We start from the raw sequence: 26,398 nt of genomic DNA, 5'->3' as shown, positions 1-26,398 counted from the left end.
GATGCCAGAGTCGAGTTACAATGGTTCATGTATCTGCCTTTTAATGGAAGGTTACTTGTCCAGCTGAGAACAGGAGGTGCAAGTGGAACATACTGTGCACAAGTGGACCAACAATAATCTTTGCAAATATGCTAATTGAAAATTATGTTTTACTCCTCTCTTTGCATAACTACTCTTTTAATGCTGTTTTCCTTTTAGGCCCTGCTTGAATTTCTTCAAAGGATAATTGATCATCAAAATAGCAACAAAATGACCCTAAAGAATGTTGCCATGGTTATGACTCCTAACCTCTTCATGTTTCATGGTATGGGCTCCAAGACCACAGAGCAAAACGAGTTTGTTATGGCAGCTGGGACAGCAAATGTCATGCGTTTTATGATTAAATATCAAAATCTTCTATGGACAGTAAGTTTAATTATTTTAAAATATGCATTTTATCGCAAAGAAACTGTTTTTCAAATAGGGAGAAGTGCCTTCCATATGCAAAGCAGCCCAAGAACTAATTAATTGTAGTTCAAAACTAAATAGGTGCACTTCTGAAGCTGCTGGAGTAAGTGTAGCAGCAGTGTCATCCTAAAATCTGAGAAATCCAGCTTCCAATCCCCACTCTTCTATGATACTTGCTTGGTGACCATAGGCCACCTCCCCCCCACATACTGTCTTTCTCACCTTCCTCACAGGGTTATTGTGAGGATAAAAGGGGAAGGGAGAATCATGTATTCCTAGAAGGAAGAACAGGGTAACAATACACTGGACAGGTATTATATTATACAAGCAGGGGACCCATAAGGACTTGTGGGGGGGGCTCTCGTTTTCCCCTCTCTCACTATTCCTCTTTCCTTTCCATAAGAGCCCCCATAGACTCTCCTCTTTTCCTGCTTCCTTCTCTCCTTCCCACCCATGATATAGTGTAATTTTATCTGTCCCCCTTTTCATTTCCCCCTCCTTTCATCTCCCTAGGAAAATGTTGCTCAGTTTCAGCTCCTGGGTGGAGACAGCCACCAGCCCAGTTGCATGGTGCCAGACACCGGACTGGGCCCATTTGGGCAGTGGGAAAGGTGCAAGGACTTGCAGAGGCAGCTCACTTTCCCCTGTATCTTCCTTCCCACACTATTTTCTCTTTCCCTCTTCATGGCAAATCTTTCCCTCCTTCCTTTTCTCCTTCCAACCTACCAACCAACAAAACTTCTATCTTCCTCCCTATCTTGAGGTATATTTATTATTTATTTATTTCATTTGTACCTCAACTTTCTCTACAATGGAGACCTAAAGAAGCCTGCATCCTCCTCCTCTTTTCCCTTTTATGCTCATGGCAACCCTCTAAGTTAGGCTAAGAATATCTATCTGGCTCAAGGTCGCTCAGTGAGGTTCCATGACAGCGGGGGGTGGGGTGGGGGTGAACCTGGGTGTCCCAGATCCTATTCTGAAACTCTACCTGCTATGCACACTGTCTTTCATGGGGTGGCTGCTGTTTCACAGTAGTGAACAGCTGGGCCTGGGTGAATAAAGCAAGGTATGTGGTAGTAAGTTCCCCAGTAGTTTTTGCTGGGCCTGACCCCAATGATTCGTTCCTCAAAGGTCAAAAACCCCTTGCCCCCCTTTTGCTGACAGAAACCAAAGGTGAAATGCTTGGCAAATATGGAGGGTGGGAGGGCGCATGGCGGCACGCATGTCCGGCTCCCTGTGCTGCCCCCCAAAGCCTAGATTGGGGGCAAGGGGCACGCGGTGGATGGGGGGCACAGAGGGCATGCCTGGCTCCCTGCACTGCCCCCCAAAGCCTAGATCAGGGGTGGCAGCGGAGGGGCACAGCAGCAGGCATGACTAGCTCACCTGCCCTGCCCCCCCAAAGCCTCCATTGGGGTGGGGTGGGGGGTTCAGTGGCGACTTGCTCAGTTTGCCTGCACTCCCCTCCCCTCAAATGCACAGGCCCAATTTCTGCCTGTTTGAAGCCGAATTGGGCCAGTGTGAGGTGCAGGAACGCTGCCAGGACAGTGTGAGGGGCCCTAGAGTGCAGCTGCACTCTGCACTGACTGGATTTCCACCTGTTTGAGGCTGGAATCGGCCCACTGCGGAGCGCAGGAATGCTGCCAGGGCAGCATGAAGGGTCCTGTAGTACTTCTTCACTCTGCACCGCCTTATTTCTACCCATTTGAGGCTGAATCGGGCTGGTGTGGGGCACAGGAACACTGCAGGGACAGCATGAGGGGCCCTGGAGTGCTCCTGCCCTCTGCACCGGCCTGATTTCCATCCTTTGAGGTCTAAATTGGCCTGCTGCAGAGTGCAGGAACGTTGCCGGTGCAGTGCTCCTGTGCTCCGCACTGACCCAATTTTTACCCGTTTGAGGCCGAAATCAGCCTGCTGAGGAGCGCAGGAATGCTACTGGGCAGAGCATGCCCTTACAAGGCCCTCCTAGAGCCCGTAGTATTGTTAAGTACAAAGGGCTTTATTGCTAGTATCATATATTAATCTGCCAAGTCTAAAATATTGCAGTTGGGGTTTTTATGTAGTTTGTATAAGAAAACATAATTGTTATTGGACATAATTGTTAGCAACTGATATATTTCAATAGCTTTGCAATTAAAAGTGGTTAACAGGTCTTTATGGTAGATTAAGAAAATTATATAAATGTTGGTATCACTACATTGTATGTTTACTTAGATACCTACCTTTCTCGTGAACCAAGTGAGAAAACAAAACACTGAATGTCAGAAGAAGGAGAAGAAGGACAAAGCAATGAAGAAACTGCTGAAAAAAATGGCTCCTGACCGAGAAAAGCATGAGAAACAAGACAAAAACATCAATGATATCAAAAATGTCAATGATGTAAGTATAGTCATGCTAAATTTCACCATAAAAGTATGTAATAAAGACTATTTATGCAACCAGAATATGTGGTAAGTAGCAAATGGTAGAGTTATTAATACTTTTCATTAATCCTAACATGATTTTTGAATTGGAGATTTTCTCACTCATCAGCCACCTTGTGCCTGCATCGTGAATTCTTTCCAGGAGCAGGTCCTCCTTGTATGGATCCTCAATTACACACAAACTAAGACTCCTGCAGAGGTGTCTGAAATCCATGAACATGTTGCCTAGCATCAGTCACATTTCACAGACTGCTCAGTCCCTTAGCAGCTCCCATGTTGGTTTCCCAAGGGATGTTCCTTATACACCATCACCAATCCCAGTGCCAGAGGAATGCCCTATGGCCACCACCTGGGTGTATTGGCCACTCAGGGCAGTCACTGGCCTTGGCCATGCCACCCCAGGTCCAAGACCCAGCAGTGGGGGAAGGCCCTGGCTGCTGCTGTAGTGCTACAGTACTGCTTGAGGCTTCCACTTGCTGCACCCTGCAGGAAAGCACTGGATGGGAAAGGCATGCTGGGTACATGGGTGACAGCCTGCATCAGGCAACCCTCTTTTCTCAGTGATGCCAGAGGTGCTTCCTGGGGCTGCTGTGGGTTGCAGCTGATCCTGACAAACACAGTGGAAGGGCTGGCTTGGTGTCTAGATTTTCAAAATCTCATTTTGAAAACTGTATTCAAATTGTTATGAGTGCACGTAAAATGTCTTTGGGTAAACACCTGCTTGTTATCAGTAGGTTAAACCTGTACTTTAATATTCAGCCATGGTAAGATTTCCAATAGAACAAGTATCCTGAGTATAATATAAATGTAAAACAGAACAACTTTCACACGAAGCTTGGGTCTTTTTATAATGTTTTTAATTTAAATTGTCGTTTGGATTAATGTAACAGACCCACTTCAGTTGAAACCATGCAGTCTCAATGAATTCTTGAGAGACATCTTGTGGAAGCATTTAAAATTACACAAGGTGGAAGGACACAATGATTTTCTTTTTCTTTTTTTATCCACTGGTATCTTAGAGCCAGACATTAGGCTCTGGTGGCAGCCACGTTCTTCATTCATCTGCCCAGTTCTTCTGTGATGGCCAGGAGGGTGTCAAATTTAAACACCAAAAGGGGTGTGCGAGCAAGGGTAGCTGCCCCCCCTCCCTGTCTCTTCATAATTAATTCTTTCCCCTCCAACCTGGCTCCAATATTTTGAAAAATGAGGAATCATGAGAAATAAGGTGAAGAGGACATGTGACTATATGCATAATGGTTTAGAGAAAGTTCTAAGAAGAGGTCACTGACTCTCTAATGACTGTATGTTTTTTCAGTACTGAAAAGATATTCAAAAATATTTACACTTGCTTCAGTGGTTCCCTATAAGCATGTGAGGAAAAGGATAAAGAGTAGATTATTTCTAATCTGAACATACACATTTTGTGGCAATTTGGCCTACTAGCCATGATGACTCCTTTCCCCACCTCAGTCTGAACTGGAAAAATGGGGGGAATTCTTTAGCAGCCCTGGTACACAGCCCAGGCTCTGTTTGGCTCTGTGAGGCACAATTTGTCTGATCTTGTGTGAAAACAATGAGTGAACTTGTTCCATGTTTTCTGGATATAAAAATTTAGAAATAAGTTAACCACAGTCTTCAGAAGACAAGACACTGCTTTGTAAGGGTTTTGAAAAAAGGGATATTTCTTCTGCTGTAGCAGTATATCTGTATACAGAATATCAAAGAAGATGTGGATTATGGTGGTTTAGGTTTTGAATATTGTTTGGAAACTAGAAATCTAGTCTTGCAAACACATATCATGTATAATTTTAATGATGGCCATTTCCACACGGCTTACCTTGTTCTGGAAAACAGCAAAATCTCACGCAAAATCTCGCGAGAAGACACTGTTATCGCGTCTTCTCGTGATATTTTGCTGTTTTCCGGAACAAGGTAAGACCACCCTCCAGTGGGAGGATAGGGGCCAAGCAGGGAGCATGGGATCAACCCTGAGGGAGTCAGAGCAGAGGGAGAGGGCAAAGGCAGTGGGGACAGGGCCCCAGCAGCTATCCAAGTGGAGGCCTTACCAGCCAGGGAGAAGAAGCAGCCACAGCAGCTCAGAGCCGCGCCCCAGCCTACAGCCCAGCTAGAAGGCAATAACCTGGCTCAGGGGATGCCAGGAGCAAAGCAACTCCAGATGGAGCTGCCTGAGGCATTCGGTTGGAGAAGCTGGGCAGCCAGCCAAGGGGCCACAGCTGGGCCTGCCTTCAGCAATCAGCTCAGCTAGAGAGGCTTGACAGCCAGCCAACAAGACACAGCTGTAGTGGGCCAATGCAGCCAAATCAGCTACCCCAGCTGCAACTGCTTGAGGCAGCCCAGGACAATGCTGGAAGGCAAAGGAGGGATGTGGCCTGGCAGGTGGAGCCTGGGATGAGGGTTAGGATATAAGGAAAGTCCACCCACAGGGTGGTGTGGGTTGAGTAGGAGTGATGGAGTGGAGTTGGAAGTGAGCGGCAAGGAGGAAGGTGGATAAAGGAGATGGAGGAGGCCAAGGGGGAGGACTGGGTCAGGTTGAGCAGGCCAGTGAGTGGACTGAGAGGGAGTCTGGGTGATGTATACCCGCCCCTCCTTCCACAGAGCAGGGTCCTGCAGTATCCCTGACACCCCTTTGATGTCAGGGCCAGGCATGCCGATGCCCTGCCCAGTGGTGGCCACAGCAAGCCCTGACAAATGCAATACATTTGAACATGCTGCCAGCCATAATTTGAAAGGGCTTCTGAACCACAAGCTTAGGTGTGGAAATTAGATATGAAGGAAGAACATAGTTTGTGGCTTGTTCATAATTACAAACTATTGTTTGATGGTTGTTGTGGGTTTTCCGGGCTCTAGCAAACTATTGTTTGCTAGGAATACAGAACTCTTTCATTAATTTGCTCTGTATGAAGAAGAGAGAGTGATTACCATGGCATATCCCCCTCTATACAATCACACCAGCTATTGTCATTTACCTGCAATTGTCATTCGGCATCTGAAATCACTCCACTTTCTAAGGTATAAAAACTGATGGACTCACAGTCTAGCTGTATCTGAAGGAGTGAGCCGGACCTGTGACTCATGAAATCTCATACCCTACCACAAATTTTGTTAGTTTTATAGGTCCTACTGGACTCTTGCTCTTTTCTAGTGCTACAGTCAGACTAACACAGCTACCCATCTTGATTTATTACTGTGGCATAGTCTAGGACTATTTACTCACAATAATTTTTTAAAATTGTATCTGCACACATGAAATGAGCTTAGAATACAGGCACATCTTTTTTAATAAGAAAAAAAATGCCTTTCCCCCTTTAACATTTCCTTTAAGATTTTAAAGGGGGGAAAGGCACTCTTTTGTAGGGCCAGTGTAAAGAAGGGCAGGAAAACTGATGGTATTTTCCTAATGTATGTGTCCTAGTTCCTTCACCAGTAAATGTTACAGTAATCCTCTCCTCCCTTGTATTTGGTCACCACAGTACAAATCGAGTTGGCCTACATGGCAATCTGATTACATACCTGTAAACTGAGAGGGTTCATTACACATCACAGTTTGTGTGCTGTGTAAGCACATACTGACTACAGTAGGCCTTACTAGCCTGGTTATGATGCTGAGTAAATTCTTTCTGTGGATTCACAGAGGTAAGGGCTGGCTATGGCAGTTGCAGGTACAGAGTAAGGGGCTAAAGAAAGACTGTGCATGTTTCAGACATAATCCCAAACCATGAGGCTTAAAAATCATGGAAGGAGCCTTGAATTTTCTCATGTTGCCTCTGTCAGACTATGGAATCCCTGTTATCTAGAGTTCGTCTCCCCCTTCTGCAAGAAGCACAGTTTCTTGGTTTCAAAAGGTTTATTGAAAGACTAGGCTCTGACACAAGTGTCCATATTCCAAGGCCTATAAAGGATCTTGGCTGAACAGTCATTGTTGAGAATGAAAAAAGAAAACATAACATGTGGTACATCTAATCCTTCACTCCCAGCCTCCCCCCCCCCCATCTTCCATAGCGATGAGAACTTTGCTGTGGGAAGGCTCGGCCCGTCAAGGTCTCTGGCTGTAGAAACAGATAAGAGTATTCTCTCCCATGGAAAGCACGGTCAAAATAACACCTGGACCTGGAGGGACAGAAAGGCTAACGACTACAGTATTAAACATGGCGTAACTCTGACCAAGGAACGACAGAACATATTAGATCCTGACATTCTGCCCCCCTTAAGACCCCTCCTCTCACCCTTCTGGCCCCGCCTTTTCTGGGTACCTAGAATGAAACTTAGCAAGGAGCCTTGGGGCTCTGACCTGAGAAGCCTCCACCCACTTTCTGAACCCCTCCTCAAAGTCTTTCCAGCTAACTAGGTAAAAGAGTTTATTATGTTTGCGTTTTGAGTCCAAAATCTCTTTTATTTCATAGTGTACTTGGCCATCAATCAGAGTTGGATGGGGTATCGGTTGCTCAGGATGCCATTCATCTGGGGGTGGTGCTTTTTTCAGTAGGCTGATGTGAAATGTGGGGTGTACATGGCGTAGATTCTTCGGGAGTTCGAGTTCTGCTGTCACCCCATTTATGACTTTTTGATTTCAAAGGATCCCAAATATTTCAATCCTAATTTTTTGCTGGCTTGCTCTGTTTTAAAGTTCTTGGTGGAGATGTAGACTTTTCCCCCAGGCTGCAATTCCCACTGCCCCACACGATGGCGATCAGCATACTTTTTATAATCCGCTTTCGCTTTGGCCAGAGTCTTTTGAATTAAGGTCCATTGCTTGGAGATGGAGGTCCACCAATCTCCCAAGTCTCCGGCTTGCTGGCTTTCTGGTTGTAAGTCAAATGGAAACGCGACTCCTTCATAGCCATGCACAATTTTAAAAGGTGTTTCTCCTGTGGAACTGTGGACCGAATTGTTATACGAATATTCTGCTAAATGGATCAGCTCGGTCCAGTTATCCTGCTGAAAATTAATGTAACACCTGAGGAATTGCTCTAACACTTGATTTAGCCTTTCAGACTGCCCATCACTCTCGGGATGGTAGGCGGAGCTTAATCCTTGTTCAATGCCTGCCAGTTGTAAAAGCTCCCGCCAAAAGTTGGCAACGATCTGTCCACTGCGATCCGAAATCACCTTGGAAGGAAAAGAGTGCAGTTTTACAATATGTTTCATGAACAAACTGGCCAGCTTTCTAGCTGTAGGCACAGTGGTACACGGAATGAAATGAGCTTGTTTGGAAAACAAATCCACCACTACTAAAATACAAGTACAACCTTTTGAGTGGGGTAGATCAGTGATAAAGTCCATAGAGATCACCTCCCAAGGCCGATTAGGAACTTCCAGGGGCTGTAGCAATCCAGGAGGCTTTCCCCTTCTAGGCTTGGCCATAATGCAAGTAGGACAGGAAGACACATATTGTGACACATCCCTTCTCATTCCTGGCCACCAAAATTGTCTTTGAACCAAGTGTAAAGTCTTTAGATAACCGAAATGGCCTGCGGTGCGTGCGCCCCTCCTGCCTCCCGGGCTTGAGAAACCGGCCGGGTGGAGCCCTCACCCTGCACCAGCAGGCCGATTAGATAGACAGCTTGGGCCAGGTCCCCTTCCATCGCATCCAGCCGGCCTTCCAGCTGCTGGTAATGGGCAGGAGTGCCGTACTCCACCTCCTCCCCCTCGGCTGGCACGGTCTGATCCGGCAGGAGCAGGGTCTCTTCCCAGTCGCGCTGCTGTCTATCTGCTTCTTCCTCAGCGTCACCTGAAACCCCCGGTACCCAATCTTCACCCACCGAAGTTTCCCTGGGGCATTCTTCCTCTTCCGCAGCACTAGCCATCCAGCCCTTAGCCATTCCCGTAATGGCCAGTATTCTATACTGCACCACATGAGCTTGATTTTGTAATCGGTTCCAACGTGGGTCTGCGGCTGGGGCTCCTGCGCCAGTGTCCCAAGTTCCAGTTGAGCCCACATTGGTGTAATCCCAACTTAAAAGTTCATTACGCGCAGTCTCCCAGTTCTGAGGCCCACTGGCCTCCCCCCGTTGGACATCCTCCACCAGGTGCCCGGCCTCCGCATCCCATCTAAACCACTGTTGGGAGCTGGTCCAAGTAGCGCCCGCCAAGAGCGTGGACAGGCGACCCGTTTCCCAAACAGGTCCTCCCGTTGCTCCCTGCTCCGTCGACCCGGCAGTCCGACTTAGATGAATCATCGAGCGGGAAAACATGGTGCCAGCTTGCCTCTCCCTGGTTTCCCGGGGTCTGGAGCCCCACTGCCAAGGAGTTGGCAATGATATCAGCTGTTCATGTTCATGGATCCCACTCGTTTTAGGTTGAACTCCCTCAAGAGTTGCTCGGTCCTGCCTGGTACCACCGGCAGGCAGTTCTGTAGTCCCGTTACCCTTCTGTCCAGGCACAGACGGATCAGTCAGGTTCCCGCTGGTATCCATCCTCCCTGGGTGAGGGGTCGGGGGAGTAAAAGTAGATTCTCGACAAAATGTCAGACTATGGAATCCCTGTTGTCTAGAGTTCGTCTCCCCCTTCTGCAAGAAGCACAGTTTCTTGATTTCAAAAGGTTTATTGAAAGACTAGGCTCTGACACAAGTATCCATATTCCAAGGCCTATAAAGGATCTTCGCTGAACACAGTCATTGTCGAGAATGAAAAAAGAAAACATAACATGTGGTACATCTAACCCTTCACTCCCAGCCTCCCCCCCCCCATCTTCCATAGCAATGAGAACTTTGCTGTGGGAAGGCTTGGCCTGTCGAGGTCTCTGGCTGTAGAAACAGATAAGAGTATTCTCTCCCATGGAAAGCACCGTCAAAATAACACCTGGACCTGGAGGGAGAGAAAGGCTAACGACTACAGTATTAAACATGGCGTAACTCTGACCAAGGAACCACAGAACATATTATATCCTGACAGCCTCCTGTGGATATGTGCCACAAACTGATCAGTGACTTTTCAGTTTTAGACAAATCATAGTTTGTTGCTGTGTCCAAACTAGCAGTGGTAACTTACAATCCTGCAGTGCTGGTGGAGACATTTGCCCAAACCAGGAACTATAGTTTGTGGGAAGGAGAGACAGCCAATGAATTGAAGGTTCCTGCTTTGTTTGGTGTTGCATCTGAACCTATGCCAGTGTTAACGGCATTATCCCTTGGGTCACAGTATTTAATGTTCCTGGAGTATGTGGCTCTCTGTGGCTGTGTGTTTCTGTTTAACTCTCCCTCCACCCCCCACTATGGTCCTGCAACATGATTTTTTAATTTCTTCTTTACATATGAAATAACTCGAAAAACTTGATGAAGTCACCATACTGCTGTGTAAGACCCACTCTTCTAGTGTGTTAATGCTTTTGATATTATTATCCTAGCATATGAAGAGCCAAGTTCAGTGGTGGTGGGTAAGGCCTAGAATAATCACCGCATGATAGAACTAATGAGTTGGAATTTTGTATGTTATTACAATTTATTTTAAAAGAACAGTCTTTTAGTAGTTGATACATTATTCAGAATCTGAAGTAACCTTTCTCAGTAACAATTGAGAATTGTATAAACTTCATTAATGTTCTGGGATTTCTGAAAAGGGGAAGTTAAACTATCATAAGAGTGTTCCTGTTGTTGCTTAAAAGCAGAACAGAATTTGGTGTGTGTGTAAAACTAATACTTCAAGTGCTTGTCTGCTGTGATAGGGGGATGGATATGAAGAAGGCATCTGAGATGGGGCCAGGGATACCAGTCCTCTGGGGACAGGGGAGGTATGGCGGTGGGGCCTGGTTTAAAGGGAGAAGGTCACGGAGATGTGGAGAGGCTCGGTGCCCTTCTAACCTACGCCCCATCCCAAGGCACGCCGGCGTTGGAGCTAGGAAAAATCCTCCTTCGACACTGATGTTGTGCAATGCCAGGTCCATAAATAATAAGAGCAGTATGCTGCATGATACTTTTATGGCAGCTAATATGGACCTGGTATGCGTGACCGAGACTTGGGTGAGGGAAGGCGAAACAGTTGCTCTTGGTGAGCTGACCCCCCCGGATTATGCAGTCCTTCATCAGTAACGAACTGAGGGTCGGGGGGGGAGGGGTGGCAATCCTTGTCCGGGAGGGTTTCTCCTTCAAGCCGCTTCCCGCCCCGAAGATCTCTGGCATTGATTATGTGGGCCTGGTGTGGAATGCCGAGGAGAGTTTGGCCGTCTGCTTGGTGTACCGACCGCCCAGCGCACCAGCAGATGCCTTACTGCGCCTGCTAGAGGTGGTTGCTGGGTGGGCCTTGGAGTACCCCAGGTTGATGGTGCTGGGGGATTTCAATGCCCATGTAGATGATGCCACCTCAATACAGGCTACGGACCTGGTGTCAGCCATGACAACACTGGGACTCTCCCAGTTTGTATCAGCACCCACACATGAAGCAGGCCACACGCTAGATTTGATCTTCAGGATGGGATTGGATGTGGTTCTGGATAAAGCAGAGTTGGTGCCATGGTCAGACCACGCGGTTCTGAAGGCCCGGCTGGGCATGCCACCCCCCCTGCAAGGGCGGTGAACAAATTTATGCTCGCCCGCGGATTCTTATGGACCCAATTGGGTTCCAGAATGCTCTGCGGGATGCTCCACGGTGGTTCATTAGATGAGCTAGTGGAGGGCTGGCAAGTCCGGCTCTCTGAGGCCATCGATGAAATCGCCCCCCGTCATCCTCTTCACTGCCGGAATCGCCAGGCTCCTTGGTATACAGAGGAGCTGCGGCAACAGAAACGGGAGCTAAGACAACTTGAACGTGTGTGGCGGCGATCTCGTGACGAGGAAGCAAGAACATCTTATAGGCTGTTTATGAAGTCCTATGAGATGGTGGTGAAAGCTGTGAAGAAAGAATATTATGCAGCTTCCATCGCATCAGCTAGCTCACGCCCAGCTAAATTATTTAATGTGGTCCGTTCATTGGTCTCCCAATCAGGTGGAGACCATCAAAAGTTGAATTTGGAGATAAGCTGTGAGGCTTTTGCGAGCTTTTTTACTGATAAGATCTTGCTTCTCCGCCGCGACTTACCAGCCACTGTTGATACAGTAAATGAACTAGAGGCCCCTTGGCCGTCTTCAGGACCCATATTAGATCATTTCAGCCCTCTTTTCGGGGAAGAGGTGGACAGGATTCTGCAGGTGGTACGGCCTACCACATGCCCCTTGGACCCATGCCCGTCATGGCTGGTGAAAGCCAGTGTTGACGGGCTTCGGGATTCCTTGGAGGTGATTATAAACCTTTCCTTGAGCTCTGGGGTTTTTCCCAAGGCGCTGAAGGAAGCTGTGGTACGGCCTCTTCTGAAGAAATAATCATTAGATCCTGCTGACCTGCTCAATTACCGACCGGTTTCCAACCTTCCATTTTTGGGGAAGGTGATTGAGCGGGCGGCAGAGAAGCAACTGCAGAATTTCCTGAAGGAGACCTCGGCCCTAGACCCCTTCCAGTCGGGTTTCTGCCTGGGACATGGGGTCGAGACATTGCTGGTTGCCCTCACAGACGATCTCCGCAGACATCTGGATCAGGGCGGATCAGCACTGCTGATTTTGCTGGATCTGTCAGCAGCATTTGATACAGTTGATCATGAGCTTTTGACCCACCGCCTTGCCGATGTGGGGATTCAGGGGACAGCACTGCAGTGGCTGGTTTCCTTTCTCCATGATCGGGGACAGCGGGTGGTGCTTGGGGAGAGAGTGTCATCTCGTAGGCCACTGGTAGGTGGTGTGCCACAGGGAGCGATACTCTCTCCATTATTGTTTAATATCTATATGCGCCCCCTCGCCCGGCTGGTGCGGAGTTTCGGGCTTGGGTGTCACCAATACGCGGATGACACCCAGCTTTATCTGCTGTTGGATGGGCAGCCTGGATTGGCCCCTGATGCCCTGGAGTGTGCTTTTGAGGCTGTGGCTGGTTGGTTGAGACAAAGTCGGCTGAAATTGAATCCCACGAAGACGGATGTCCTGTATGTGGGTCGTGGGGAGATGGCTTTGGGACCCCAGCTTCCTACACTTGATGGGGCAGTACTTACACTGGCCCCGAGAGTTAGGAGCCTGGGGGTGATTCTGGATTCCTCCCTGAAGATGGAGGACCAGATCACTGCAGTTGCCAGGTCTTCCTTTTATCATCTTCGGCAGGCCAGGCAGCTTGCCCCTTATTTGTCTCCCTGTGACTTGACTACAGTGGTCCAAGCAATGGTCACCTCTAGGTTGGATTACTGTAACGCGTTCTACACTGGGCTTCCCGTGGGCCTGATCCAGTGGTTACAGCTGGTACAGAATGCAGCAGCGCGGGTCATTGCTGGAGCACCGGTGTGGGAGCATATTACACCAGTGCTACGCCAGCTGCATTGGCTGCCAGTGGAGTACCGAATCAGGTTCAAGGTTTTGGAGTTAACCTACAAAGCCCTACGCGGATTGGGACCGACGTATCTGAGGGACCGTCTCTCACCTTATGAGCCCCAGAGGACTCTCCGCTCTGGTGGAAAACATCTTTTAAGTGTCCCTGGCCCTAGGGAGGCCAGCCTGGTGTTGACCAGGGCCAGGGCCTTTTCAGTCCTGGCCCCGGCCTGGTGGAATGCTCTGTCTTGCGAGACAAGGGCCCGGCAAGATTTGCTTGCATTTTGCCGGGCCTGTAAGACAGAGCTATTCCTCCAGGCATATGGTTGACGCCGGGCGGTGCCCCCCCCCAGTGGAGGGGGGGTTAAACCATCGCCCCTATGCAAACACAGAGGCATGTATGAACTACTATGCAGTATGAACTGTAATATTTAATGCTTTTAAATGTTTTTAATGTATTATTTAATGCTTTTAAATGTTTTTAATGGTTGGGTGATGTTTGTATTTGTTATCTGCCCTGAGCCTGCGAAAGCAGGGAGGGCGGAATATAAATATAATAAATTAAAATTAAATTAAAATTAAATTTGTCCATAATATGCTGAACCTCTGCCTAAATATGGTGGTGACACTTTATCATATTATCTCTGTGAAAATATGTAACAGGGTGTTCCATTACTATGGAAAAGATAGTCTATAAGCATTTCAATAAACCATATAAGTTTTTTTTCCTGCTCTGAGAAAAACAATGCATTTTACTTGAGCATTCCGAATGTGATCTGTCCAAATTAATTAATCTGCACTGTGTTTTGAGAAGCTCCTCAAACCCATCTGCAAGCTGCTATGTTCCAATTTCATTACTGCTTTGCAGGCTGATGTTCCTCAGGGAGTAATACGGGTGCAAGCACCTCATCTTTCCAAAGTTTCCATGGCAATTCAGCTGACAGAAGAACTAAAAGCTGGCGATGTAGTTGCCAGGTTTCTCAGCCAAAAAAGGTATGACCCCCCATCTTTTGCTGTTTTCTGAACACTTCATTGGTTTAAGCAGCAGCTTGTATCAGCAACAAAAATGTGACTAGTTCTATCCAAAAGTTCAATGGATTTTTAATTTGATAGTATCTGCCAAAGCATTCATTTTAAAGAAGTCAATAAACTAATTTTAAAAAAAGTCTGCATTATTCTTTAATTTTCTAGTGGTCATTCTTGGCCATGCTTACTGACATACAGCAATGCTGTAATACATGTAAACTAGGAATTGCTTCCTGTTTTGTCAGCTGGCTTAGGGATTTCATCTATGGAGCTTAGATATTTGTATATAGATTTGTGAGAGAGAAGATAGTGGTCACATTAAGAGGGGTTGGAAAGGAAAGAGATCTTAGTAAAATTTGAGTCTGTGTATTTAAATGTATAAAAGAAAGATTCTAGTAGTTGACAAACAGGTTTGCATTTGTTTGTTGCCTGGCACTATGACAAGTAGCCCAGTGGCTCTGCAGCCTTTCCTCCCTGCCAGTAGCCAGAAGGTGGCTGCATCCTGATGGGCCACTGATGGGAAAGCCCTCCCGTTGAGGAACCCACCATCTGGTTGGGCTCCTGGAATGCAGGGCAGGGACCTGCCCCATCCGAAGGGAGCCATCAGGCCCCTGATAATAGTAGCTACCATGCCGTGTGCCCCTTCACTCCCTGCAGGCTGCAAACTAGGGCCCCAGGTAAGTCTTGGGCCTGGGCTTTTATGGCGAAGGCATTTTTTTGCACATTTCCTCATCTGTCTGCAGTAGCCCCCCTCCCCCCCCCCCAATTCACTTCACAGTCCTCTGATCCTTTGGAACCAGTTTGAAGGTAGCTTTAGTTATAGTAGAAGAGTGTCATGTCGGTTCAGGCCATTATTATTATTATGTCTGTTAACAGATCTTGAAATTACTATACTTCATATCCTGAAGTATTGCAAGCTTGTAAGGGATCACGCAGACATCTTTTATTTTTTTGAGAAAGAGATTCTTTTTTCATGTGTAATTTAAATGTGCAGCATTTCTGCAGGCTTCTGCTGGACAGCGCTTGTTCCATCAGTCATAACATGAAGTACAATTCTTCCCCCCCCCCCCCTCAAGTTATGCTTATACACATGTTGGTGTTCGTTTTTAAAGGGTGCTTTTTAATTCTTCCCTGACTGAATAATTTTTCGTACTGTTTTTCAGTTAAAAATAAACAGGTGAGCACATGCAAAGCAGTTTCCACCACTGTAACATGCCTCGTGTTGAGAACCTTTTCTGTGAAAAAGGCTTGCTTCTCCTCTCCAGAACTTGAACTGAACCTTTCAATTTGTTTGATGATCCATTTCTTACCTAACAGCCAATATATCACTTCTACAATGATTGAAATTGTAAACTCTGGTGTGAGAGAGCCAGTTTGGTATAGTGGTTAAGAGTGGCAGGACTCTAATCTGGAGAACCTGATTTGATTTCCCACTCCTCCTCTTGAAGCTAGCTGGGTGGCCTTTTATTATCATTGTCAGGGCTTGTTGCTGCTACCGCTGGGCGGGGCACCGACTGGGCCGGCCCTGATGTCAGAGGGGCGCCAGGGATGCTTCAGGACCCTGCTCTGTGGAAGGAGGGGTGGTATACATCACCCAGACTCCCTCTCAGTCCACTCACTGGCCTGCTCAACCTGGCCTGCTCACCCCGTGCGTCCTCCATCATCTCCTCCTCCCAGAACTCTCCTCCAAGCCTCCACTCTCGCACTGCTCTGTTCTCACTCCACGCCATCACTCCTTACTCACACCCACCACCTCAGAGCTCTTCCTAGCCACCCTTTACAGGGTTTCCTTTCTCTGCCTCTCCCTCCTTCCAGGCTTGTTCCCTCTCCTGACTTGGCCCAGCTGTGCCTTCCCTCAGGTGTTTCCCTCCTATCACTAATCCCTTCTAGGCTTTCTTGCCTTGCTGGCAGGGTGGGGTTGAATGTGAGCCATTCCCAGCTGAGGTCTCCTTGGCCTTGCTTATGAGGAGCTGCCCCAGTAGGCCTTTGAGCGGCTGAGCTTGCCTGGCCTTGCTCGCGAGGAGCTGCCCCAGCCGGCTTCTGTGCTGCTGAGCTTCCCTGGCCTTGCTTGCAAGGAATTGCCCTGGCCAGCTTCTGGGCTGCCTGCTCATTGATGCTGGGTGGGGCTACCCATCTTCTCCCCCAGAATGCCTGTGGCAGTTCCACTTGGAGGGGCTTGGCTCCTAGCAACTCCTGAGCCAGGCTACTGTCTTCTAGCCGGGGTGTGGCTCTGGGCTGTAGTGGCTGCTTCTTCTCTTTGGCTGGTAAGGGCCCTGTTTGGGCTGCTGCTGGGTCCCTATTCCCTCTGCCTTGGCCCTTTTCCTCTGTCCTGCTTAGCCCCTCTCTTCCCCCTGGAGGGTGGGGCTAGCTGGTCTCTCCCTGTTCCCTCCAGCACTCTGAGGCTTTGGCCTTTTGCCCCTTCCTCCTGGAGTAGGCAGGTTCTGTACCTAGTTGCTGGCTGGAGTGGCAGGGCCGCTGCCTCCCGGTTGCCTCCCACTGTTCCCTCCTGGCAAGTCTGGGGGCTGGGACTCAGACCCCGGACAATCATCATCATCATTAACAACAACAACAACAAATTAAATTTCTAACTTGCCCTTCCCGCAAGTGGGTTCAGGGCAAGGTACAACATTTATAAAAATACAATGCAATGTGGGTCAGTCACAGCTAGAGATGGGCATGAATCACATTACGAATGTCAAAAACCCACGAAAATGGCGATCGCGCGATCATGACCCGGCAGATCGTGATCATCCACGGCCAATGATCCAGCAGTCGGGAAAGGCCTGGATCGTGGCATTCGGGCTCAGGCGCCAGCAATCTATTCCCCTGGCAACGGAGCCAGGGGAATGCCTGAGCTCTGTTTGCCCTCCTTCTGTCACCCTGGAAACACCAATGGAAGCCCACCAGGCTTGGCTGCCGCCAGCTTCAACCACGTTCCTGCCCTCGTTGGGAATACCAAGGCGCTCCACTTTGGCCTGGCGGGCGGGCACGTGGGGGGTGCCACCAGCGAGCAGCGAGACCCCCCGCCTCCTCCCTGTGCCCACCAGGCCCAGCGGCCGCTGGCATCACCCACCGTTCCTGTATCGCTGGGAAGGGAACAGCGGGGCGCCCCTCCTCTTTGGCCTCCACGATCCACGATTCGTTTCGGGAATGGGAGATGTTCGTTGCTGTTCGGGAATTCGGGATCGTGGTCTGTACCAAACCACGATCCTCTGGATCGTTAATTTTTTTTTGGTTCATGCCCATGTCTAGTCACAGCTCTCTCAGCGCCCTCTCAGCCCCAACCACCTCACAAGGGTGATTGTTGTGAGGATAATAATAACACACTTTGTAAACCGCTCTGAGTGGGTGTTAAGTTGTCCTGAAGCACGGTGTATAAATCCAATGTTATATATGTTACATTAAAATCTCACTTCTGATGGCAGGATGAGAGGATCAGGAATCATAGCACCACAAGTGAAATCATTCCCTTTCTGCCCGCCCCCAATTAATGTCAGCAGAAATTCTAAAAGTAACAATTAAAAATATAGAGAAATGCCAGAAGCATGAAATGTAGAACCTGAACATTGTTTGTGACAACATTAAAATTGGATAATGAGAGCAAATGGAGCGAATCAAATGACCCACTATGAGGGCAGGCAGAAATATATAATCTGTATTCCTTCAGGTAATTGTACATCCAGATAGTTTGTTGGAGTGTGTGATTCCTCTTTCCATTATCATTCAGGTATGATAGACTTCTTTCTTATTTCAGTAAGTTAACAGATGGAGAAAATACAGAAATGCAAGGATAATTTTAGTGTATTGGCAGTTTCCCTAACTGGTGAGCAATTTTATAAGCACTTGGTTCCAAGTTATTTGGCATTATGCCTAATCATCTTGTTACATTTTGTTTCTAGTGGAACTGTCCAAGATCTGAAGAAAGAAGAGGTGTTTTTATATGAAATTGGGGGAAATATTGGTAAGGCTGTTTACTGTGCAGACTTAAAGCAGATTCAAACTTTTATTAAATTGCATCCTGAAATCTGATATTAACAGAGACTGATTGTTTGCATGATAGTTCCCCTTGCCATGTCAGAATTTCTTTGTATATGAAAAGTTACCAGTTCCCCCTGCCAATATCCATGTGCAATTTTACATAGGTATATGGGTATAAGTTTAGAAATCTGTAACTTTACATAATAATGTTTCCTAAACAGGTGAACGCTGCCTTGACATTGAAACCTACATGAAGGATTTATATCAACTAAACCCAAATGCCGAGTGGGTTATAAAATCTAAAAACTGCTGAATTCCTGAATCTTCAATGGAAGATACACTCTGGACTGTCTTGTCAGATGCAACAAAATAAGACAACAATGTATTGTTTGATACTTAAAATGTATTGGATTGTTAAAAGGGCTATTGGCAATGCTACATTTGGCTTTACAAGGAGTTGCCCTCCCCATCTTCCAAGTCAACAGTAGTTGTTTTATTCTTTGGGGATAGCACTTTCTCATGGGAAGCACTGTGCCTTTACTATGGTCCATCTAACTTCAAGTGCTTTTTGTGCCCTCATTTTCGATGAAAGACCAGGATTATCTTAAGATCTAAAGTAACAACTTTAGCAAAACCACATTTCTCATTAGCCCTCATCTTCAAAGTGCTTGTCCTCCATATGGAAACAGAGCAGCTGTGTATATAGTATATATATATACTATATAGTACTGGATTAAAACCTTGTGGTAAATGGGAATAAGCCACTTCTCTTTAGTCTACCTCCTTTAGTCTAGTCTGCTATAAACAGCTGTGCCAAAGTGGCTGCTGGATTAGGTAGACTGGAATAATTATTGAACCACTATTTACAATGCTACAGAGGCTGGGAGGGCAGAGGAGGAGGAGAATAACCAATGTGGAAGTTTCTCTAGCCGTTTGCTACTTTTAAAAAGTTCATCAGCACAACTGCTCTTCACAAATTCTTCTGCTTTCCCTCACTCAGAAGCATCAATCTAACAAGAGTGTATCCACAGGAGGAGTTAAGATTGGGCTGTCTAAAAATTACAATTCTAGCAAACCACAGATCTGCCCAAGGCCAAGCGGAGTTCACATAAAAGAAAACTAAACACAGCATAGCCTTTGATTATTGCTATCTAACAACGACAGCTGAAGTTTAGCTGTGCTAAACAGAAGCAGTGCAATGAGGGCCAACCCAAACTTCCAAAAACATACTTCATTCAATACATCCCAGTTCTGATGGATGTTAAGAGCAACCCAAACTGTCTACCCATTCAGCCTGTTGACCTACCCTTCTCCAGTCATATCTGCTATAGCTGCAGAAACTCTTTTTCCTGCTGACATGGTTATGGGAATTGCTTTCAGGCAGCTGCAGCTGAGTACAAATAGGGTCTAGCAGGCAACCCCTGACTGACAGGTAGGGGAAAAAACAAATTAGAGGTGTGTTGTGTTAGTATATACATGCTTGAGGGATTTCCAGAGGCCTATTGAAAGCAATAACTCCTGTGACATATAGTACATTGGTATATACTATGAAACTATACAATATCACCCAGTAGCCTTGGCAGCTCAGTTGAACTTTTTTACAAACACTGAAGACAGTTCATATAGTGTTACTGAAGTTACCTTTAGGACATTATAAAGGGCTTGAATTTTTGTTTGCTACTTCCTTTATATATTCCAATTACTGTGACATAATGTCATAACTGGATAGAGACATTTATGGCTTCATATTATGTATCTTTGTATTATGCCATTATAGCTATTGCTTTCAATAGTCATGTGGTATAGAGATTATTCTGGTTTATTAGTATAGCATATTCTCAGGTATGTTTGATCTGTGCAGTGCTGGAAATACTTAATGCACATATTCATTTGGCTGCTGCCTTGGCTGAAGGAGGAATGCAGGTCACAGAAACTGCAACCCATGACAACAGTCCTTCCTGATGAAATAGACTAGGCTAGGTTTGGGCATCTGACGAGCATAGCTAAGTTCAACCCTTGCTCCTACTGCATGATATTTCCCCCTTCTCTGTATAACAAAGTAAATTGTTGCAAAATACTATCTGCTTCTCATTTCCTAAAGCAGGAGTATACTTTTTCTTTAATAAAAGCTACTTCTGAGCAGTGAAAAATTTCCCAAGCTACTCCCCAATCCCCCAAAATTACCAAGTGTTGTTCACTCCTAGAAACAGAACAAGAACTAGGAAGAGCACAGAGATAAGCTATCAGATAAGAAGCGGAGAGAAAAGTTGTTTGAAATAAAAGCTTTACTTTTAAAAAAGCTTAGCGCGAAACTTTTAATGATCTTTTCCTGGGTCTTCTAGGGATTGCACAGGCTATCTGCAGCAGCTGGCAAGCTACCAATAGTTTATGAGCTGTCTGTTGGAGACCCATGTGAGTTATAATTTCAGCTATTCTCAGGTAAAAAGTACAGGTGTGGAGAGTAAGGGCTGCATCACAAATTATTTCTTTCCTACACAAAAATGGAATCCCTGCAAAAACTGGTTTGGAACTTGCATACAAATAGTCCTGTGTGACGTAAATGCCTCACAAGACATGTAATAATATGAACGTGTAAGAACAACATTATGTAATCTAAATGTTATATGGCCAGTTGCCTACATGGACTTACCACTAAAAAAACAGTCCCCCACCATTTCTTGGACTTGTCCAAAGATAGCATTAAATCAGTATAACTTAGTATAGAAGCCCTGAAGTCTAAAGAAAGCAGTCATCATGAGTCATGATTGCTTAATATACAGAAATTTATATGTTTACACTATTGAATGTACTTCGTTGCTATTATGCATCTGTGTATTCCTCTACTAAATGCCATATAGCCAAACTGCTACCATTTTCTGACTGTTGATCCCTAGCCAACCATTGTCTCAGTGGCAAAGCAGCTCCAGATTCCTGTAGTTCAGGATGATAATGGCTGTGAGAGAGTTTAACTGAACTAGGATAGTGTGTTGCGTGTTAAAGTACTTTCTGCATATTCTGGTGTGCCCACCTGAGGAGGAGATTAAAATATTTACACGGCTGCATAGATCCTGAACCAGCAAGAATTGATTTCTTTTCCAGTGGCATCCATGCCAGGTAGGTAATGCTCAATTTGCATGTAGATTTATGGCAACATACCCTAACATGATGTCAAAAGCTGACTTTTGGGAGGAGAGGAAATATTTTGTCTTCTTGATGGATGGTAGTTCTATGTATACTAGTTGTGTGCAGATTAGTACTTCTCTGCTATTAATGTGGCTCACAGTACTTAAGGGCTGGTTTATCATTGACTGAATGCCTGTTGATTTTGTTCTTTATGAAACAAAGTCAAAGGCTTGTAGAAATATAACAAAAAAACCAATTCCATAGTTATTCTACAACACTTCGCAAGCTGTATATTGACAAAGAGGATTTTTTTTTTTAAAAAAAAGTATTAAGTCATAGGATGACTTACACCTATTTTCATAATGAGAAAATTACCACTATCTTCCTGTGATAATAGCTGGTTACAGTGCATGATAGTTTCACTAATGCTCTTGCAGCTTTTCTGGCTCTATGATGAAGTGGCAGAGAGGCAACAGCATTCATAATCAAAAGGCTATTTAAACAAACAAGAACTGGAGGCAGCCACTTCTGAAGAGTATTTTTAGAGGCAGCATATTCCCACTGAAGTGTGCTTTAATTGCCTGCTGTACAACAACCACAGAAATTATCTAGAAGCAATGGGAGGGATTTTATGAATTCTCTCTACACAAGGAGCATAGATTCCTAAGTTCCAGCAGGAACTTCCTCACCTGCAGTCATTATGAGCCAGAGGAAGCATTTTGTCCACAGACTCCGCACCATGCAAACATTTGGTTTCTAACTGGCTAGCAGCCAGCCACCTGCACAGGCAGAGAGCAGTTGCCTAGTCACATGGTGTTGAGATATCTCTTGCTTCCCTCCTCACTGCCTTCAGGCAGCTACCCGTAAGGACTTTCTCCTCCCTCCTTGCCTGTGACACAGTGGCAGCTGGCAGGTCCTACCGATGTACACTCTTCACTGGCTGTTGCTGACAAAGAAAAAACTCCTAAGTAAACTTTTTTGAATCTAGAATAAGTTTAAAGGGTAATGTAGGTGCCTAATACTGCAAACCATTTTTGTAATATTTTAGAGTTTGGAACTGATCCAAGCCAGAATTCTGGGGATTTAAATCAGGAACAATTACTGCTGGTGAGAACAGCTGTAGTGGTCATTAAAATATATAAATGGCCTGTAGATTATTTTTAATAACTTCATTGCTGAGTTAGTGCCATTATCTTTTTATCGATGTCTAAAAAGCTTTGTATAATTAAAAGAATTTTCTTAATGCTGTTCTTATTTGAATTATTGGAAGTTACATGATGTATACAGGAGGAATACTGATTGTGTAATCAACTGTTGAGTTTTTATTTTTCATTTTCACACGTATGTAGATTTGTATATAAAATGAAGCACAGTAATCCGCATTTCTTTTCCACTTGTGTGTGTGTATTGTTTTATGCAGTATGTTGATGTCTTCAAGGTGGGGTGGTGTAGAAAGAAAGAAGCTGAAGCCTTCCCTCATTATTCTTTTCTATAACATGAAATTTTATCATTGAATACCATTTTATTTGACCCAGTACAACTATTGCCTCCAACTTTTGTACTCACAATGATAGATACAGATTTCAATCCTGACGTCATCTGCACTGAAATGGTTGGAAAATTCACTTTTTCACTATTTTGAACCAGGTTTGGTATGAATGTAACCAGGTTAGCAAAAAAAATAGTTAACAAAAGTATTCTGCATGTATTCTTTAAGTTGTAACTATTCTATAGTGATCTTGACTGTACAGTGCATGATACAGAAAAATGCGAGATATATTATGGCGAGGGGAGAACATGAAAAACAAAAGAGCCAGTGCAGCTTAGTGATTAGAGTGTCAGACTAGGATCTGAGAGGCCTAGGTTCGAATCCCACTCTGCCATGGAAGCTCACTGGGTGACCTTGGGCCAGTCACACCTTCTTAGCCTAACCAACCTGACAGGGTTGTTGAAAAGGTAAAATGTAGGAAAGGAGAATGATGTGTCCCATTGGGGTGAAAGGCGGGGTATAAAGTAAAAAAAAATGTTTGCGGGACTGCAAAGGGAGTATGATTTTTTTTCCAGACTGTATACAACTAAATAGTATTATGTGTGGGGTTTTTTGGTTTACCTGGTTAAATTCACAATCAAGGTGGTATTAGAATAGTGAAAAAGTAAATGCAGTATGCAAGAAAGAGCCCAGTGCTTTAAAGTGTTCATAGGAAAAGTTTAAGAATAAATTATAGTCATTGTTGACTAATATTCTTATTTTCAATCATTTTTTCTAAGTGTTGTGTTGGAGCTTACCATTCAAAAGTATAAGGTATTCCCAGGGGTCATTTTGTAGAAAAAGAACTGCTGGAACTCATTAGCATCTCTCATTAGCATATGCCACACTCCCTGACATCACCAGAAGTGTGTCGGAAGGCAACACTCACCCCTCAGGCCCCTTTCCCCAAAAATCTCCATGTATTTCCTGAAAATAAAGCAGAATGAACTCAAAGCAGCTTACCCTCCTCTGGAGAGCCAGCCCCAGCAGCCCTGCTTGCATGCACTCACTCAATCACTAGTCACAAATGAAAATAAAGCAGCAGAATGAATTTAAAGCAGCAGCTTACCCTCCTTTGGAGGGGAGGCAGTGGGGAGGAAAAGGAATCACATGGGTGGGGACAAAACACACATGACCTCAGATCTACAGGAATGCCTATTCCAGCGTGTTCCCTTTCCAAATGAGCCCTCAGTTTTTCCCATGTTCCCCTTACCACCAGCAGCCTGTGACTCCCCCAAATACCAGTGTGGTTGGTTGGGAGATCCTCCTGGTAAAAATGCCATGCAAAATAAAGAGCCACAGTAAGAAAAAAGAATCAGGTGACATCAACTCTCACTCTTGCAACAGTCATAATAATAATATTTGATTTATATATCACCCTTCAGGACAACAATACCACACTCAGAGCAGTTTGGTGATGGAGAGTGCCTTCAAATCATAACTGACTTATGGCGACCCCTGGTAGGGTTTTCATGACAAGAAACTAACAGAGGTGGTTTGCCGTTGCCTGCTTCTGCAACCCTGGTCTTCACTGGAGGCTTCCCATCCAATTACTAATCAAGGCCAACCCTGCTTAACTTCTGAGATCGGATGAGATCAGGCTCACCTGGGCTATCCAGGTCAGGGTCAGAGCAGTTTACAAAGTGTGTTGTTATTATCCTCATGACAATTACCCTGTGAGGTGAGTGGGGCCAAGAGAGCTCTGAGAGAGTTGTGATTGACCCAAGGTCACCCAGCTAGCTTCAAATGGAGGACTGGGGGATCAACCCCCGTTCTCCAGAGTCCTGCTGCTCTTTACCACTACACCACAGGAATCGCACCACAAGATCTCTCTGTTAGAACAGGAATTACTGCCTAAATCTCCCTCCTTACTATAGCCCCCATTGCTATATTCAGGAGGGTCTCCTGTCCCGACCCTTAGCATCCTTTGGTAGAGGGCTCACAGGCCTGCTGAGGGAAGGGAACATCTACCTTCACTACCTTTTGCTTACAGACTGGAGCATCCAATCCATTGAATTCAAGGAGTGAAGCAAGCCATCATTCCTGTATTACTGGACTTTTCTTTGCATGCTGTTATAATAATTTTAGACTTATAGTTTTGGCTACTAGTTTAATCTGAAATCTTACCGTTATTGTATTATGTCTGGAATTGGAGCACTGAAACATCTGACTTGACACTAAAATTATTTTATCCAAAAACTTGCAACACTTATTTAAAATATTAGTTGATTGCAAGTGAAAAGCACTTCCTCAGTCTGCATCTCTTGTTCTATGGAATCAGCACTAAGCTGCTATGGCTAATGGCAATTTTTGCAGTTTCCACTATTTGATTCTGATTTACTTTTGCAGTTATGTAGCTATTTATTACTGTGGGTATTTCTAACCTGTGGAACTGTATCTGAATCCTGAATTGGCCTGTCAATTTTACAATTCATTGCTTCAGTGGTAGAAGATAGTTTCTGTGAATAGTAAAGGCTCAGTGTTAAGATAGTAATGTCTTCATTTCCAGTTTGTCTTGCCATCCATTCCTGATTATATACACATGAATATTTTTAATCTCTTAGTTTCTCTGCACTTTGGTTATATGTTGGGTTTCTCTATACAGTCTCCATAGGTGGCAGCATTGTTCTACAGCTGAACTCAAAGGTTTTTTTTTTAAAAAAAAAAAACGCACCCAAAATGTGAAATGGTTGCATTTCTTTCAAAATGTAAGGAACGTTGGCATTTATTGCTAAAGTGGTTATGCATCAATGCTGCCTGAATGTAGGAGAGAAATTTATTGAAGACAAAATATCTTAAAATTTGGTTGCTAGATGTCATCTGAACATGTCTATAAAGAGAACAGCAGGCATGGTTCCCCTTAGAGCCAGAATGCGCCCGTTCAGCTGGGTGACTAGCCTGTCCTCTGGGATCTCATTTCTGCCCACCGTTAAGATTGTGGGGGAGTGTATTGGTTTATTGACAAGCCTAACATATTATCAATGAACAAGTAATAAATATTAGATAGTGTTTATTATGGCTGCTTCCACACACATTGGATAATCCACTTTAAATACTCTTTAACAAATATTTTACATGTTGAATAATGCACTTTCAATGCAGTTTAGCAATCCTTTGGAAGTGAATTTTTTGTTTCACACTTGGAAAAGCAGTTCCAAATGTTCACTAAAGAGTATTGAAAGTGGATTATCCAATGTGTGTGGAAGCAGCATGTGTGAAACAAAAAATCCAATTCCAAAGGATTGCTAAACTGCATTGAAAGTGCATTATTCAATGTGTGTGGAAATGGCTTATGTTGTAGAACATGAAAATAAGTGATTAGATTTATCTGTTGGCTTTTAGACACTTCTGTATCATTTTTGTGCGACATTTTTTCTTTTACATATTTAAACATTTTGGGGGATTGCGTGTAATTTTTAAAATTGAATGGCAACAGAGGATAGGACTGGAAACAATGGGTTTAAACTACAGAAGGGACGTTAGGAAAAACTTTAGCAATGGAATTGGCTGTCTAGGTATGTGGTAGGTTCCCCCACATTGGC

General features: G+C 45.1%; 1 protein-coding gene across 1 annotated transcript in view; it reads left to right on the top strand.

Moving 5' to 3' along the window:
• The window catches only part of ARHGAP18 (Rho GTPase activating protein 18), an 84,899-nt gene extending 61,379 nt beyond the window's left edge, over positions 1 to 23,520 (top strand). The window contains exons 11-15 of the mRNA XM_054975537.1: positions 199 to 405; positions 2,659 to 2,823; positions 14,070 to 14,194; positions 18,127 to 18,188; positions 18,427 to 23,520. Coding sequence (XP_054831512.1) covers positions 199 to 405; positions 2,659 to 2,823; positions 14,070 to 14,194; positions 18,127 to 18,188; positions 18,427 to 18,518 — 651 coding nt within the window. The 3' untranslated portion in view covers positions 18,519 to 23,520. The remainder of the gene's footprint in view (positions 1 to 198; positions 406 to 2,658; positions 2,824 to 14,069; positions 14,195 to 18,126; positions 18,189 to 18,426) is intronic.
• The last annotated feature ends 2,878 nt before the right edge of the window (positions 23,521 to 26,398 follow it).

The sequence above is a fragment of the Eublepharis macularius genome, chromosome 1 (genome assembly GCF_028583425.1).
Source record: "Eublepharis macularius isolate TG4126 chromosome 1, MPM_Emac_v1.0, whole genome shotgun sequence".
Lineage (NCBI taxonomy): Eukaryota > Metazoa > Chordata > Lepidosauria > Squamata > Eublepharidae > Eublepharis > Eublepharis macularius.
This window is presented reverse-complemented; position numbering and strand designations above follow the sequence as displayed.